Source organism: Nycticebus coucang, chromosome 6 (assembly GCF_027406575.1).
Source record: "Nycticebus coucang isolate mNycCou1 chromosome 6, mNycCou1.pri, whole genome shotgun sequence".
NCBI lineage: Eukaryota > Metazoa > Chordata > Mammalia > Primates > Lorisidae > Nycticebus > Nycticebus coucang.
In genome coordinates this window covers 6,842,915-6,861,495 of record NC_069785.1, presented here as the reverse complement: position 1 = coordinate 6,861,495, position 18,581 = coordinate 6,842,915, and the positions used below count along the sequence as shown (strand labels likewise).

The 18,581-nt window shown below is 46.0% G+C and overlaps 1 protein-coding gene across 5 annotated transcripts in view; it reads right to left on the bottom strand.

The window, feature by feature from the left end:
* The window catches only part of CDKL1 (cyclin dependent kinase like 1), a 61,787-nt gene that overhangs the window by 27,823 nt on the left and 15,383 nt on the right, over positions 1 to 18,581 (bottom strand). For all 5 annotated transcript variants that reach the window (XM_053596083.1, XM_053596082.1, XM_053596086.1 and 2 more), the window contains one exon: positions 2,779 to 2,900. In XM_053596083.1, the coding sequence (XP_053452058.1) occupies positions 2,779 to 2,900 (122 nt within the window). The remainder of the gene's footprint in view (positions 1 to 2,778; positions 2,901 to 18,581) is intronic.

The following is an 18,581-nucleotide window of genomic DNA, read 5'->3' as shown; positions in this document are numbered from 1 at the left end:
ATCTTCTGTTGACACAGTTTAGCAACATTTGCTCCTTAATGATGATAAGCAAAAATTTGAAATTGCATTTAAAGTAGATTGGCGAGGGTGGCACCTGTGTCTCAGTGAATAGGGTGCTGGCCGCATATACCGAGGGTGGTGGGTTCAAACCTGGCCCCGGCCAAACTGCAACAACAAAAAATATAGCTGGGCATTGTGGCAGGTGCCTGTAGTCCTAGCTACTAGGGAGGCTGAGGCAAGGGAATCACCTAAGCCCAAGAGCTGGAGGTTGCTGTGAGCTGTGACGCCCAGCACTCTACGGAGAGTGACAAAGTGAGACTCTGTCTCTAAAAAAAATAAAAAATAAAAATAAAATAAATAAAATAAAATAGATTGGCGAATTGACAAATATTTGGTATAATGGAAAGTGACTTTTTAAAAACAAGCAACAAAAAAATCTTTAAGCTTCAAAATAAATGAATATGATCTGGTTAAGGAAACATCTTATTTTTCAAACTTGCTCATTTAATAGTGTCCCTAAGTATACAGACAGTCCCTGAGTTACAAACATCCACCTTACGTACAACTCAGACTCAGAAATGGAGGCTATACAGGTAATAGTAAATGTACCTGTTCCAACTTACCTACAAATTCAACTGAAGACCAAACCTACAGAACCCATTGCGTTGGTAACCTGGAGATTGCCTATGTCCTATTTTGCTGTTTGGCAATGAGGTTGCTTGTGATTAACTACACACTTATCTACCAGCCTTCCCCTTCTTCGACACCCCCAAAAAGGATCTTCTATTTCCTGGAACATACAGATTTTGGCCAGTGGAGCTTTAAAGATCTGCTTTAAAACTCTAATCACCCCTTTTCTTCTGCTCAAACTATATGACAAAAAACAACTGACTCCCAATTGCCTTTGACCTCTACAAAACAGTGTTGCCAAGCCATTCAACCTGATTACTCAGACTCCCTGCACCCTCTCTCTAGTACCACGTAGCCGCGAGTAACTTACACTAATAAGTTTAATTGGTGTGTGACTTGCAAGTTGTCAAAGGTCAACCGTCAGCATACGAAACGTCTTTTCCTTTGAGCCTAATTCCTCTGTACTGATGACTTTCTGGAGGAAGGTGTCTGTCCTCCTGGCTCTCTCTGGCTATGTAAATTAACATTCTGAAACATGAAAAGCTTGCACCAGGGTCACTAATACACCATGAGCCTCTTTCATCTCCTTTGCACAGACATCAGGGCAGATCATATATAACCATCAACACGCAGCAGAGCAAGCCCACGCAAAGCTTGAAAGATGGGTGTTGGAAGAGGCTCAGCCACGTGAAGTGTGAAGGGGAGCCGGGATAGGACACCATTCCATGGCTCTGATCTACCATATTGTGCCCAATGTGTTCCCAGGAACAGAGCAAAAAATGGAAAGGATGGGGTATCTATCTCCCCTGCTCAATTTCTCTAAATTCTCCTCCCCTTTCAGCTCAAAGTCCATCTCTACCATGAAGCCTTCTTTGATTGACTCGCTTTTGAATAATGTTTCCCAGGACCTGCTAATTATTCTGCCCTCTCCCTCCAGCTACAGTGATTGGTGCAGGGATAATTGCATCACCGGAGCTGAGCCAATCAGAGATCCATTAGATTTAATGTGCAGATATTTGCCTTCTAAAACTTCCTTTCTTCTATAATATAGAACATCTTCATAGGTTGACATGAGCCTGTGGCCCTGCTTTCTATTTTGTTTTTCTTTTTTTTTAAACTTAATTTTTATTAAATCGTAACTGTATACTTTGCATTTTTACCTTCTAAACTCTTTCCATCCCATGCCACACATACACCCTCCCAAATCTACCATAAAAGGGAATCTTATTTGCAAGGCAGAATAACTGCTAATACTTAGAAGAATTGAGCTGGGGATGGGGGGAGAAGGAGAGGGATTTGGGGGAGAAAGGGAGGGAGGGAGGAGAGAGGGACAAAGAGAGGAAAGAGGGAGAGAGGGAAGAAGGGAGGAAGGGAGGGAAAGGGGGAGAGGGAAGGAGGGAGGGAGGGAGGGAGGGAGAGAACAGCCACCACCTATGGTGCTCGGCCTGAAAACACTCGGCTGAAGAAGCTGGAAGCTTACACCCAGCCTGCATTCTGCTCACCCTGGCCAGGAGCCAGCCTCAACTGGGGAAGGCATCCTCCTGTTCTTTTTTCTTTTTCAGACAACTGCTCTGCCTGTCACCAAGCCTCCTTCTAATACATACAAAGGTGCATGAGAGAAAGAGAGTGTGATCAGATCAGCCCCAGAGTCACCCCGTCCTCCCCAGCTACAGCCACTAACACAGTCCTTTTTCATTTACACTTGCTTTAGTTGGGTTTTTGTCACCATTCCTAACTAAAGAAGTCTCTATAAACACAGCAGACTGGATCCCAGACTGCTTCAGGTGAAATTCCATGTTTGTTTTAGCCTTAAATATCCTACCAGCCACTGCCTTTGGACTCTTTCCTCCAGTCTCGGAGCCTGGGTGCTTCCCTGGCCAGGCAGAGTAACTGACGTCCTTCCGTTCCTTTCTAAGAGACTAGATGGCTTCTGTGCGGAGATAATCTACCAAAGCAATCAAGCTCAGATGATAAAGCGGTTGCTGGTTTCTTTGTGAAAATGACTATTTATGATCTTTCACAATATTTTAGTAGTTTTTTTTTGCCATCAACCCCAGCAGCAGAGTATTCTTGCTTAGTTTTAAAAAGACTTTCCCTCACAAATCCTGGCGTGTTTTTGTTTTGTTTGTTAAGAGTCAAACCACTCACCCTTGTTGGTATCTGTCCAATTCGTGGAGAACTGTACGGTCACAATATTCAAACACCAGGTGGAGCCTCCGCTTCCTCCTGAAGACCTCCAGGAGGGTGACCAGGTTGGGGTGCTTGAGTCGCTGAAAACACACAAAGCAAGTGGCTCATATCTGAGCCCTGAAAACCAGCTTGCTCTAAGTTTGATTTAATACAAAGACAGCTGCCGCCTTTAGGAGTCTGATTCCTTCAATTGAGGGAAGCTGTCTTCTCTCTCCTCACAAGCTTGTAAGTGAAAAATCATTCTAGCCCAGCTGGTTGGTGAAGGCCAAGAGGGGTCTGAGAAGGCTGGAAAGAAAGGAGAATGAGAAGGGCCAGAGAGTGCTAAGTGAACGTGAACGTGAACTCGCTGTCAAGACGCAGATCAAATGTCCCTTCCTAGGGAATCTCCCTCCATCTCCCCAACTGCTTCCAAGTATGACTAAGAATTACTAAGTATTGATAGGTAATCTTTACTTAGTAATTATTATTCATTTCATTGTCTAATGTCCTCTGGTGTCAATAGACACACACAGGGACCATAAATAAATTTAACAGAATACAAGGACCATGGCGTCAGATCCGTGTTCTCTGGTTCATTCAGAATTATGTTGTACCTCCAGCACCCGACCTTGTGCATAACAGGCATTCTGTAAGTATTTGTAATTGTATGAGCAAATCACGTTTCCTAGGCTGATGAAACATTTTAAGACACAAAACAAAGAATCCTCTCCGATCTGATGTGCCTGAAAATATGTGTCTAGGGGAAAAAAGGCACAGGAGTGAGTATTAGCTTTGGCAAAGATAAATCTGGTACTCAGCTTCCTGGCGCCTCCTATACATAATCCTATCAGAAAAACTAAAGCTCGGAAAGTAAGACTTACATTAAGGAAGACAAAAAATTCACAGCAAACCCCTTCATTGTGGATTCCGTGTCTGCAGGGCTCATCCTTTTCCCACAGAACTAATAGGTCACCACCAGCGTCTGTTTTCTTTATTGTTGTATGATTTTAACAGTTGCTACGTTGCCTGTCTTTTTCCAAATATTCTTTGATAGTGTCATCGATACATTTCCATAAGACGTTCGCAATCAAGTATTGCTTTATCATATTAATTTTTCCTCAATGTTTAAAATTGTGGTAAAATATACATAACACAAAATTTGCCATCTTAGCCATTTTTAAGTGTGCGGTTCAGCGGTATTAAGTACATTCTCAGTGATGTGAAAGCTTTACCACCATCATCTCCAGAACTCTATTCACTTGCAAAACTGAAACTCTGTCCCCATTACACAATGACTTTCCATTTTCCACTCCCCCAAGTGCCTGGCAACCACCACCCCAGTTTTAGCGATGATCATGCAGGTGAGATGATACAGTACCTGTCTGCTGGGACTGCCTTATTTCACTTAACATAATGTTCTCCAGGTTCATCCGGGGGGTGGGATATGTCAGAATTTCCTTCTTTTTTAAGGCTGAATGATATTCCATCATGTGTATCTACCACATTTTGACGATCCATTCTTCTGTTGAGCTACGAATACTTGTGTTGCATCCACCTTTTGGCTATTGCCAACCAGGCTGCTGTGAGCATGGGTGTCCACATATATCTTCAAGACCCTGCTTTCAACCATTTTTGTCACAAGAGGAGGGAGTTAGGCCTCTGTTGTGTTTTTTGGTTTCTCCCCCAAATCCTCCTTGTGATTCAATGGGTAGCCAGAGATACTAATCACAGACACGCAGGTATTCCATAAGTGATAAAACTTAGAAGGAGAAAAAGTGAAGCCCTTGACATGCATGCTATATCACATCTGCATGGGAAAGGAGAATAAGAGCAGCCCTCAAGGGAGATACTAAAGAACACGGTTATTTTCTCTGTATGCTTAAGATACAAAATTCCTGCTCCAGACACTATACTTGATGAACAGGACAAAACATCTAAGATACTTTCAAACCCATGTCTTAGCATTTGCGCTGCTTTTTTTTTTTTTTAGCCAGAGCCTCAACCTATCGCCCTGGATAGAGTGCAGTGGTGTCTCAGCTCACAGCAACCTCCAACTCCTGGGCTTAAGCGATTCTCTTGCCTCAGCCTCCCGAGTAGCTGGGACTGCAGGCACCCGCCACAAGGCCCGGCTATTTTTTGGTTGTAGTTGTCATTGTTTGGCAGGCCCAGGCTGGATTCAAACCCGCCAGCCCTGGTGTATGTGGCTGGCGCCTTAGCCGCTTGAGCTACAGGCGCCACCCATGTGCTGCTCTTATGAAATACCTTAGGCTGTATAGTTTATAAAGAACAGAAATTTCTCTCTTACAGTGCTGCAGCCGGGGAAGTCCCAGATCAAGATGCCAGTGCTGGTGTCTGGTGGGAGCTGCTCTCTGCGTCCAAGATGGTGCCTTGCTGCTGTGTCCTCACACGGGTGGAGCGTGCTCTATTTCAGGGCTTATTTACTATTTCCTGTCTCTGAATTCTCTGCCTCCAGATGTCACTTTCTCTGTCTAGCCTCTGTCCCGTCCTGACACAACCAAAGTAGCTCTTTCAGTACAAGACTTTGGGGTCGCATCATGGCTGGTGAAGGGTGTTGTCGCAGCAGTATGTGTGGGGCTGGCCAGGAAGAATAAATATTACATCCACTTTGCCATGTTCCTAGACACTTTTTTAAAAACCTAGAGTCTAGCCTTTGGCTCGCTGAGCACCACCATGGCTATCGGCAAGAACAAGCACCTTGTGAAAGGTGGCAAAGGTGCAGCGCCTGTGGCTCAAGGAGTAGGGCGCCGGCCCCATATGCTGGAGGTGGCGGGTTCAAACCCAGTCCTGGCCAAAAATTGCAAAAAAAAAAAGAAAGGAAGGAAGGAAGGAAAGAAAGAAAGAAAGGCGGCAGCAAAAAGGGAGCCAAGAAGAAAGTGTTGACCCATTTTCTAAGGAAGATTGGTGTGATGTGAAGGCACTTGCTTTGTTCAATATAAGAAATATTGGGAAAACACTAGTCACCAGGACTCAAGGAACCAAAATTGCATCCAATGGCCTCAAAGGTCGTGTGTTTAAAGTGAGTCTTGCTGATCTGCAGAATGATGAAGTTGCATTTAGAAAATTCAAGCTGATTACTGGAGACGTTCAGGGAAAAAATTGCCTGACTGACTTCCACGGCGTGGATCTTACCCGTGACAAAATATGTTCTATGGTTAAAAAATGGCAGACCAACTTGATGCTCATGATGTTAAGACTACCCATAATTATTTGCTTCATCTGTGCTGTGTTGGTTTTACTAAAAAGCACAACAATGAGATGCAGAAGACCTCTCATGTCCAGCACCAACAGGTTCACCAAATCCAGAAGAAAATGATGGAAATCAAGACCAGAGAGGTGCAGATGAATGACTTGGAAGAAGTGGTCCATGAATTGATTCCAGACAGCATTGGAAAAGACATAGCAAGGGCACACCAATCTATTTATCCTCTCCATGATGTCTTTCCTAGAGAAGTAAAAATGCTGAAGAAACCCAAGTTTGAATTGGGAAGACTCATGGGGCTTCATGGTGAAAGTCGTAGTTCTGGAAAAGCTCCTGAGGACAAGACAGGGACTAAAGCTGAATGAGCTGATGGATGTGAACCACCAGTCCAAGAATCTGTCTCAAATGCAGGCTTTTAATAATGACAAATAAAGAATCCTATTTGTAAAAAAAAAAAACAAAAAACACTTAGACTCTAAGGACTGCACAGCATTCTATGCAAATAACATACAAGTTCTTTCTAATTTTTGGCTATGATAAATAAGGCTTTGGTGACAACTTATTATAACTGGTTGACCTCAACTTTGAATACATCATCTGCAAGAGTAGGAAGCGCACGGGCTACAGTGACAATTACACACAAGGCACGTATGACAGTGTCTGGTAAATACGAACCTCTATGTAAAAGTTAGTAACATTGATATTGCTACCTGTGAGTTAAAACTATCTTTATTTAGGATGACTTCTTGCTATCCATTTTATTCAACGGTTTCTTCTGTATCTAAAGGTGTATAAGGCACTGTGCTAGCCCAAAGGATACAGAGACAAAGAAAACAAGTGCATGGGTCATTACCAAAGTTTCATGATACACAAAAATCCAGAACTATAAAATCCACGCGGATGGCAACAAATGAAGCCCCCCAGCACAATGCTGATAAGCCGCGCAAGCTGAAACATGCATGAATGAGGCTGTCGACTGTGTTTCTTGGAAGTGAAATAAATAACCATAACATAACAAGACTGGCTCAAAACTTTTGTAGAGACCCACATGAAGCTTCGAATCTGGGAGAGGAGACGGGCATTGGACAAGTAATTATAGATATGATAAATGTTACAAAAATCCAGGAAAAGGGTACCTGATTCAAGGGTAAAGGAGTGTCCCTTGAGAAAGTGGCCATTAAGTTAATGGCTCATTAAGTGAGAATGAGCTGAAGTTAGGGGGGCACCATCTGGAGACCCAGAAATAGCCTCATGGCTCTAAAGGGTTATGGCTGGATTGGTTTCCAAAAGGATCACACATACTTGCCCCTCTGCCGGGAGTATGAGAGTACCTTTTCCCGTATTATGGCCACCTTCTAGCAGCATATACACAGTATAAGGCTGGCGATGTACATTGCTAAATTGCTTCCTTCCAGGGCTTAACAATGCCTCCAGCAATGCGGGAAGGTGTTCTGTGATTTTTAAGCCACCCTCTCCTATCTTTCTCCATGAGATAACATACAGATATTTGCAAATAACTGGTAACTTGCATCTCAACCTGTTTTCAGAACACTTTTAATTTAGAAAGCCCAGTCACTAAAACTAAGTCCTAATTAGAGGCTAGAAATATTAAAAGAAAAATACTTTAAAATAGATTATGAACTCTCTAGGTTCCCAGGGGGCCAGGTGACCTGAAGATGTTCCAGCAGACACCTGCAGCAGGCCCGCCCCTGGCAGCGTCGTGTATCCACAGATCCCTAGAGAGCCCCCCCCACACTGTTCTGCGCACTAGAGACACATTGGAGAATGACACAGAGGATTCAGCCATTAAACCCCAAAGTGCCATGAATAAGGCCTCTATGTGCAAGAGATGAGGCCGACTTGGAGAAGCTGGCCCTGAGGAGGAGACCTCAAGCTGAGACATGGAGGGTGAGTAAGGTCTGACCACCAGGAGGAGGGGTGCTGGCGCAGGGACAGACGGTAGGCTTTTCAGGCAGGGTGACTGGCCTAGAGCCAGGAGACAACTTAAGGAACTGAAAGACAATGTGGCTTCAAGTCAAGCTCAGGGAACCAAGGCCAGCCAGCCAGTCCCAAGGCAGGTCCTACGCGGCCTTGTGGACTGTGCTGAGCAGTTCGCACTTTTTCCTAAGTGCAGTGGGAAACCACCAGAGGGGCTTTCAGCAAGATGCACTTCCACACCGTTGGGGTTTTAAAAGCTCACTGTGGCCGCAGGATATCGAATGGCTTGGAAGAAGCAGACCTGGAGGAGAGGAGCCCAGTGATCAGCCGGTTGAGAGCTGAGGGATGCCGGGGCTGGGAGCAGGGGAAAGGCAGGGGAGATGGTGGGAACGGTCTGGGGGGAGGGAGGAGGGAGATGATGAGAATGACATCAGGGTGCAGATGGTGGTGCCGGTCCTGAGAGGAGGAGCCAGCTTTGGGAGGGAGAGATTACAAGTTTGGGCTTGTTGAATTGGTGGGGCTCTGAGATACCCAAGTGGAGCCGTTATCGGCTGGAGCATGAGCTGAAGATAAAGCCAGGGAGTCCACGTGTACGTATGTGGAGCCGCAGAGAGACAAAAGAGATTGCCCAGGAAGAGCCAGAGTGAGGTGGGAGAGGGCCAAAGAGCCCCAACACGCGGATGTGTGCTGGGGGAGGAGGAGGGCAGAGGAAGAAAGAGCAGAAGGGCAGAAGGTCCCCCAAGATGAGCAGGACGCCACGGGATACCCTGGACGGGGGAAGTGGTCAAATGCTGCTGAGCAGTCACATAAGGAGGGCACCGGGAGACACCGGCAGGCTTCCCCAGGTTGGGGTCACATCACATTGCTGGAAGTAGTGACAAGACCAGGAGCTGGACTCCGTGGATTGGGCATCTCATCCGCCCACTCCTCTCTCTCCACATTCACTGCCAGGTCACCGGCTGTCTCTGCTCCTGAGCCTGTTTGCAACTGGTAGCCTGGAGGGGTGGCTCATAGGCCCAGACTGTGAAAGTTTGCATTCATCAGGGTTTGAAAGTTTCTACTGCGATACCGAACAGACTTTTCGGATGACATATGAAGGAATTTGATAAGCAGAACAAGCAGCATGGACTATTTACAGGCTCACCCTACGTGTTTACAACACAACTAGTAATCTCAATAGACAGAACAGACTAAATCACCATGTATATAGGGCAAAAATGTCATTCGGGGCTCGTTAAATTATTACTCCTTCTTACTGATGAGTATGTGAGGGCAGAGCCTCGGCCGTGACCTCATTTCTCAGCATTTTGTTTTGTACTGGCCCAATCTGGAAGGTCTCAGGGGTCCTTCGCAGGCCATTACACTGCCCTTCAGTCAGACTCTGTCCGGGAGCCCAGGACTCAGATTTAATTTCTCATGTACTAAATTCCCACCTTTGGCACCACTATTTTATTTCCGTCTCCATTTTATGTTCTGTTTTGAACATAAAATCTCACTATCTCACTCACACTGCTAAGAATTTTCTCAGACATTAAAAAAAGACCCCTTTTTATTGTTTTGGTTGAGTTTAACCTGAGCTCTACCGGCTCCCTGCCGGGTGTTGTTCTAAGATCTGAGCTCACCATACCTAACGAAGCTGACCAAAAGCTCTGCTGTCTAGGAGAGTATACGTGCTCAAGCCAGATATCCATTCTGCCATGGCAAGAAAGAAACTAAGTGGTGCCAAATTGTGTGGTGGAGGGTGCAATTTAAAAGAGAGAAAAACCTCACGGGAAGGTGACCAAAGACAAAAGTTCTGAAGAAGGTGAGAGCTGTGAGGGTTTCTGGGGGAATGTTACAGGCAGCAGGAACGTCCATTCCCAGGCTCTTCTGGACGCTGCCTGAAATGTCTGCAGGGCGGCAGGGCAGAGAGGTGGGTGCTTCTGCCCCCTGTGTCCTGCTCCCCATCCTCGCAGCCCATGGATTATTTACCCACTGCTGCAGCAGCCAGCTGTGTGCTGTGTGGCCTGACAGATGCTCGCCTTGGCCCCAGGGCTTCAGGGACGCTAACTCCTTCAGGTGCAGGAGTTAACGCTCCATGGGGGTGACTTTGATAGTTAGGGGACATGACAGGGTGCTTGAGTCCCTATCCTCTCTTGCACTGGCTTTTCCGCCCCCCCGGCCCCGCTCCTACTCTAGGGTATCACTTCCCAAAACAACTACACACACACAGGCCCTCATGTCACACTTTACTTCCTGCAAGGTGGACGGTTGGTTCCAGAAGTGGCCTCAGCTAGTAGATCTTCAGAGTGGACTCTGGAACTGGATTAGTCACTAGTCAGAGCGCAACAAGGACCCCACTGCTGGTGTCAAGCGGGGCAGGAAGAGTCCTGGGAGCTGCAGGAACACAATGACCAGGACTGTCACTGTCACCGGGCCCTGAGTGGGACTGGCCAGGATAACTATGGAGATTACGGAAGAAGCCAGCTCTTGTGAGCACCTTTAAATTGCTGACAAAAGAGAAAATGACAAGTCCCAGTTAGCCCCAGGTCAGTCCTGGAGGTCAGAGGCCTCCCTGGTGACACTGAAAGACATTTGTCTTCTGCAGATGCAGCGGGACGGTGCTGAAAGTCAGTCTCAGGACCTTGCTTGGGGAGCTGCAGAGCTGCTGAGGGACAACACGGCCTCAGCAGCCTCTGTGCCAAGTCAGGGCTATGGGGAGGAAAGAGAAGGACTCAGAGACAGACCTGAGACCGGGGCGACTGGTGGGAAGAGCCTGAGAATCTCAAAACTCTGAAATGTCCCTGACATTCCTCTGGGCTGGGAGAAGCAGCTGTGCTGTACCGTGGAACTGCTTCCTCTAACACGGAGACCCGGGACACCCCTCACCTGCGGCAGGTGTTACGGCTCAGTTTCCACCCCCACGTCCTTCCCTGCCCGCAGACCCCTACCTAGAACGAGGTCGCAGAGCCTGAGTAGGCCGCACAGCTCCTGCTCTGGACCCTGAGTGTGCTGCTCCGTGGCAGCAGTAAAATACCCATAGAAGGAGCTGACACCAGGTCAGTCTCTGTTTTCCTTTTTCCTTCTAGTAAAGTCTTTCCTTGTCCCTGGGGGGGGAAATAGCAATGGAAGGCTGGGTAGGGCGGAATTCACTGATAAGGGAGGGCAGTCCCTGACCTAGGACTTAAATCCTGACAAAGACACCTGGTGACATTCCTAAATGTGTTGCTAGCATAGCTCTTTGATGGCTGGACTTTTCTTTTCTTTTTTTTTTTTTTTGAGGCAGAGTTTACTCTTCTGCCATCAGTAAAGTGGAATGGAGCCATCACAGCTCACAGCAACCTCAAACTCTTGGGCTCAAGCCATCCCCTTGCCTCAGCCTCCCGAGTAGCTGAGACTACAGGCACATTCCACAATGCCCAGCTACTTTTTCTATTTTTTCGGAGACACGGGGTCTCGTTCTTGCTCAGGCTGGTCTTGAACTCCTGCGCTCAAGCAATCCACCTGCCTCAGCCTCCCCAAGTATGGCAGCCAGGCCAGCACTGCCTTGGCAGAATACTGAGGAAGGGGTCTGGGCCCTCAGGGAGGCAGAACCTCAGAAGGGACATGTCCCGTGGGACCTCAGAACCCATCCCTAAGGATGTTTTCCCAGGGAGGCCCAGAGAATACTCTGCGCTACAGCAGTAAGGAAGTCCTGGGCATCTCTGAGCTCACCGAGCTGTCCTCAGTAGGCTGGAGGCGCCACCATGGCACTAAGCTCCCTGGTTCCAATGGAAGTGACAAGACCCAGGGTGCCAGAGAGCAGGTCCTGACAGGGTGCACATAATTGCCATAAGGGGAAGCTACACAGGTAGGATTTCACCATGGAGTTGCTACAAGTGAGATGGAAGGGCGCCAGCCAGGGCACCGCTTGACGTGTTATCACAGGGGGAAACTGAGAGCTAGCAAGTGAAGATTGGAGTCAGCAGCCAGGAGGGAACAATGAAGTTCCTCCCCCAGTTTCTAGATCCAGGTCAGTTTCTAGATCGAAGTGTTGCCAAGTGAGTTGTGCCCTGCGCTAGGCTCCTACAGTGCCACCACAAGCAGCCCTCAAATGTTTCCCAACGGGACCCGTGACCACCCACCAGAGTAACTGCAGGAAGAGAAATACCTAGAACCTCAAGGGTTGTGGCTCCGAGGTCTGAGCTGGCACTGATGTCTGGTGGCCCCAAATGCTATCATGGCCTCGGGTTAAAGCACTGGCTTGCAGGGAATTTAACAGGCCCATGAATCCACCCTTGAGATTATTTCCTCTACTCCCAAGTGCAAAGTTGGGGTAGACACACTTAGCAACTGGTAAACCTTCACATTGGTTCCAAGACCTATGGTGTGAGGGCCACCATGGCAGAAATGGCCAAATAGAAGCCCCTCCCCTTCCCCAACATAATCCTGCTCAGAATAGTAAATCAGAAGCAAAACCACATTCCAACAGAAAGTTGCAGAGATTAGTACCACAACAAAAGACTTAAAGGATACATCCCACCCCGTTCCCCTGGTGACTACCATAAACTCAATAGCTTCCTTTGTAGCTGCTGGGCCAGATGTAGTGTCCTTCCTGGAATAGACATACACAGAGCCGGCACTGGACAGGCCACTGTTGACCTGGTGAATGTGTTCTTTATCAAATGTGTTCGGTAGCAGTCAGTGCAGGTCGCCTTTGTGGTTCGGACAGCAGTCACATTCGCTGTCCTGCCTAAAGCCGAGGTTAATGCTCTTGCTCTTTGTCACAGTGTAGCTGACAGGGACTTGGCTGTCTTGATATTCCACAGAATACCATGGCACACCACTGCACTGGTGATGTCATGCTAACTGGGCATCCTGGTGAGCGGAGACAGAAGTACTCTGATGCCCATGTAAGACAGGTGTGGCCAGAGGGTGGGAGAAAGCCCTCTGAGGAAGGGGCATGCGGGGGATGCTCCAGGAGGCCAGGGACCTGGGGCATGCTGAGACATCCCCTTAAGTAAAGGGGAATTTGTTGCACCTTCTATTCCCCACCACCAAAAACGTGGCACTGCTCTTGGTGGCTGTCCTTGGATGTTGAAGGCAGCGTATATAGAGAATACCGCTCTGTTTAATTTACCACGAGATTTGGAAGGTTGCCAACAAAGAGAAGGAGCCAGAACAAGAGAGAACTCTGCAGCAGGCCAAAGCTGCCCTGCTACGTAGGCCACGTGCCTCAGCATACCCGACCGTGCTAGAGGTGTCCAGCTCCTGGCACGTCACTGGGCACTAGAGGAGCGAACGCCTGGCTGTGGGACATCAATGATCAGGCAACCCCGAGCGCCTGTCATGATCTGGATAACAGAGAGCCACCATCCGCCACTCCATGGAGACTACATTCAGGATCAGGCTCAAAAAGGTCTGAAGGGAACAAGCAAGCTACAACTAGAGGTGGCCTGTTATCCATGTCATCTATACTGTTTCACTGTCACCTGGCCTTCAGCTTATGTGCGTGGCTCACAGAGACTTCCCAGGTAGCGGGGGAGCAAAACCTCCAGCCTGGCTCACAGACAGATCTGCTCACTACATCAGCACCAGTTGAAAATGGACTGCCACCATACTATACTGCTGATTGCAGAGGCCGTGAGAGACGACGGTGACAGGAATCTGCCCTGTGAGCAGAACTTCCCACTGTGCACTCCACAGTTCACTCTGTGTGGAGGAAGGAAACGCCTGAGAGGTGCATGAGCCTGTGGGTCGTGGCTAGGCACCTGTTAGCTGGTTAAGAATCTGGAAGGAACAAGATTAAAGATCTTGTGAGGAAGAGGACAAACCATGTTTGTGGCAGTGGGAATGGAGCTTGAGAATCTTTGGGCCTCCTAGTAATGCCCACCAAAGAGCACTACTGCAGAGGAGGCACCAGGCAACCAGGGGTGAGGACGTCTTTTCTGGTAGATATACGGCTGCCCTGTCCTCGGCCACCACGGTGCTTGTGCAATCAACCCATGACAGAGTGGCCACAGCTGCAGGGATGATGGTTATGTGCGGCTCAGGAGCACCCGTGTCTTGTCTGCAAAGCTGAGCACCTGACCAGCCAGCAGAAAAACCTGACGCTGAGCCCTGATGGGTGGATAATGGATAATTCACTCTGTGGATGGGGTACACACTGTCCTCACTGGACTAATTACTAACGAGGGATGAGTTTTGCCTTTCTTGTGTTCACCACAATCCAAGGGCTCAGAGGCGCCTGCTCTACTGGCCTGGGAGTCCATACGGCATCAGACCAAAGGGTGCATCTCACAGAGAAGGAGGCCTGACAATTAGCACATGGCCAAGGATCCATGGGGTCTATGTAACGTCTACTTCACCACCTACACCAGCCAGCCTAGTGGAAGGGTGAAATCTATATTCATTGTAAATGCTGAACCAGCAGCTACTGCAAGGTGCTGTGTCTCTGGGGTCTGGAACCCATGGGTCTTGGAACCCACAGAGAAAGCAGGATCGGTCTCTCACCATCCTCTCAGCCCCAACAGTCTCACAAATGCACAAAGCTTTGTGCGTGCCCGGTTGGCCACTAAAAGAATCTGAATGTCTGTTAGCAGATAATTAAATGAGCCAGAGGACTTCACAGTACACTCAAATGAGTAAATTCATCGCTGTCAGGAAGAACAAAGTGCATCTCCATGTGTGGATTGGAAAGATGTCCTGAACACACTGTTAAGTGTAGAGGAGAAAGACAGAACCCTGTGTGTGGTAGGATAGCATTTCTATTTTGTTTTTATAAAACCAAATTTTTCTATTTTTTTTGTTGTTGCAGTTTGGCTGGGGCTGGGTTGAACCCGCGACCCTCAGTATATGGGGCCAGCGCCCTACCCACTGAGCCACAGACGCCACCCTCTACTTGGTTTTTAAAGGTAACATTTTCTTGTACAAGCACAGAACTCTTCAGAACAATATGCAAGCAAGCAATGGGGAGTGAAGTGGCAAGGCACTTGCTTTTCACCTTGCGTTATTCCGAAAGTTCAAGTTTTTCATTTATGTGGGGTTTTTTACATAGCATATATAGCTTTATCATACAAATGTTTTTAAATGATATGCATATAAATCCCTTCACTGTAGTATAAAACCAAGATAAATATTTTAAAGTTGGTTCAGAGAGCTAGTTAATAGTTCTTCTTTGGGAGATAACAAAGTTATTTTCATTATGAAAAAAATAAGATGTTGATTACTTAACACTATCCCCAGCCTAGAGGAAAATGCCCCTTAGCTCTCCTGGTGCTGTGGCGCGACGTTCTATAACAGTCCTTTGGTAAAGAGAAGTGGCTTTGATCCCATATTTCCTCCAAATGCCAAGAACCTCGAGGTGGTCACCTGGTCAAGGTCTTGTTTGCGGGGTGGCAATGCAGAGCGGAGGAGTATTGAAAAAGCTGGGATCACTGGCTGGGGAGGTTGGGGGCCTGGAGTTTACTTGAGGTTCTCTGGAGACCACATGAAGGGAACAGAATATGCCAGGTTGGTCCTCTGGCCAGAGGCCTGGGCTACAATCTCACCTGATTCCTCTGAAGACCTAGCATAGGCCAGCAATGCACACAGTGGAGGTTTTATTGACTAATAAAACACACAAAAAGTACTATGAAAGAAATCGTAGTACGATCGTGATCAAATGGAAAATAATACTGCCCTAAAATTAATGCAGTAACATATTGAAGTGGATACAGTGACTTATTTGTTTGCTTTTGTGTGTGGTTGATAGCATTAGTTTAGAAATTCTTACCCTTCCTTATTACAACAAAAACATAGATGGGATAGAAAGATTTTCACCTGGGTGATTTTACCCAACAGCATTTTTACCAGAGTACTTTTCAAGTTAATGAGCAATAAGGAAAGTTAATAATTAGCAAGAAAATATGCTTGTTGAAAGGAAATTTGTAGCCTAAACCATCAATCCTGCCAAATAAAACAGCCAATTAAGACATTTGAAAAATTTTAAGTGCAAGACATATGCCTGGTCCATCAAAAAAATTTTCCATTCATTCCATATAAAAATTTCTACATTCTACTGGGTAGATGCCCAGTAATGGGATTGCAGTAAAGCATCACAAGAATGGAGAAGCATGAATCCTATGTACTCAATCTTGATATGAGGACAATTAATGACAATTAAGGTTATGGGGGGGGGAAGCAGAAAGAGAGAGGGAGGGAGTGGGGTGGGGCCTTAGTGTGTGTCACACTTTATGGGGGCAGGACATGATTGCAAGAGGGACTTTACCTAGCAATTGCAATCAGTGTAACTGGCTTATTGTACCCTCAATGAATCCCCAACAATAAAAAAAAAAAGAAAAAAAAAATTTCTACATTCTAGTGTGGTTTAGATGTTTTATAATAACTATAAGTAATAATGTAGGCTGTCACCTAGAAATTTTACTGATTGGAAATAAAAATAAATTAGGGGGCAAAAACCCCAATGGTATAATTATATTTTTATCAATGTGAGTTGTAAAGTCACTTACTCTGCCCTTTCTGCTCTGCAGTGTTTTATTTTCTAGGGTGTGGGTGCGTGGCAGGGTGTGCGCAGGAGCACTGGACGCTGACAGATGTCACTAGCTGCTTAATCTGCTTACAAGCTGGGGATCCTTAAGAAGGTAACAAGCCAACTTGTTGGGTTTTGCTTCTTTTGTTCATAAAGTATTTGTGTGGCAGCTTTATCACTTAGGAGTTCGTTCACGCAGGAATACAATCTTTCTAGATCAACACATCACGAGCTAAGCCAAAAAAAAAAAATCTTCTGATAAACAAACAGTCTGTTACTATTTGCAGTTAGCAGATTATCTTGTAAAAATGAAATTAAACAGGTCTCCACTTGTTGAACAAAGAGGGAGACTTTGTTTGGTTTCTATCATTGTGGGCAAGGGAATGCTCTGTTTTGTCTTTGTGCTACTGACAACCAGTCTGTGCAAACTCCCAGCATCTCTCTGCACATGAGTAAGGAGCATCAGTGGGCCAGACCTGGCTAGTCTGCCTTGAGAACATCCACGTACGGTGGACGCTGCATGATCCAAATGCCTACAACTGGCAGCCTGTAAGCCAAATATTAATTGCAGTGTGTTTTATTTGGCCTGAATAGTGTTTAACATTTTTAAAAATTACTTGTCAACTTTGTAAAGTCAGGAGATTTCATTCTCACTAAAAGGAACCTGGAGTCCCTGGAGAAATGGTTGATTCCAGGGCTGGGCCAGGATAAATCTGAGACATTTTGTTATGTCACACATTAAATAAATGCTCAAAGAATGATGGACATCGGTCACGACACAGCAGCTGGATCAAAGGAGCACCAAATGGCCAAAAGCATGACAATTTCAGAATCAAGAAGAATAATGAGGCTTGGCACCTGTGGCTCAGTGGTTAGGGCGCTGGCCACAAACACTGGGGCTGCCAGGTTTGAACCTGGCCCAGGGCTGCTAATAACGATGACAACTGCAAAAAAAAAAAAAAAAAGTAGCCGGGCATTGAGGTGAGCGCCTGTAGTCCCAGTTACTTGGGATGGTGAGGCAAGAGAATTGATGAAGCCCAACAGTGTGAGGTTGCTGTGAGCTGTTATGCCATAGCACTCTACCAAGGGCAACATAGTGAGACTCTGTCTCAAAAAAAAAAAAATGAACCCACAGTGATACTAAAAAGTATGTGTGGATGGTTGTAGGGTAAAGGAAAACCCTTGTTTACTAAAAAAATGATGGTGCCAAGTATCATCAATAGGTATTAAAACACATGCCTGTAGTCCCAGCTACTTAGGAGGCTGGAGTGAGAGGGTCACTTAAGACCAGGAGTTTAAGGTCAGTCTGAACAAAATAGCAAGACCCTGTTTCTAAAAACAACAATAAAAATCATTGAGTGAAAGTTGCAGAGGAACAAGGTAGTAACAAAGTTTCAAAATATCACCCCACAGATAACTTATGAATTATAAAGGGGAAATGTTTTTATACAATTGAGAAATACAGCAGACCCATCTCAAGTAAAAGATTAAAACCAACAGCACCAATTACAGGACAAAATGACATCATGCACTTCCTGATGGAAACTGGTGCGATGGACACAGCCTTACTCATGCAGCATTCTTACTGAAAAAAACATCTAAACTGTAGCAAATCACTGGCAAACAGCCAGTCAGGGCTGTCCAACCTTTTTTCTTTGCTGCCACACATGGGAGGAATAAAAGTTACCTTGCGCCCCACAATAAATACACAACACTAACATAAGCTGATGAGCAAAAAATCAGATCTGTGCATACTTTTTGAGATATTCAGTACCACAGATAACCTAAATAGTCCTCAAATCATTAGCGTGCAGTCTGCAGGCTGCAGGCTGGACACCCCCGAATGGAGGCACATTCTGCAAAACAATTGGCCTGAACTTTTCAAAAATGCCAATATCATGAAAGGTGTAAAACAAATAAAGAAGAATAAAAATGTTCAGATTAAAAGAGACTAGAGTCATGGCAACTAAATGCAATGTATAGTCACTGATCACATCTTGGATTTTTGAAAAGTAACTGTTAATTATATTATGTCATTGTTTAAATATATGGTTATATATAAAATATAGTTTCTACATAACTGTATATTCTTATATCGTTAATATGTTATCATATTATTGGGACAATATGAGCAAT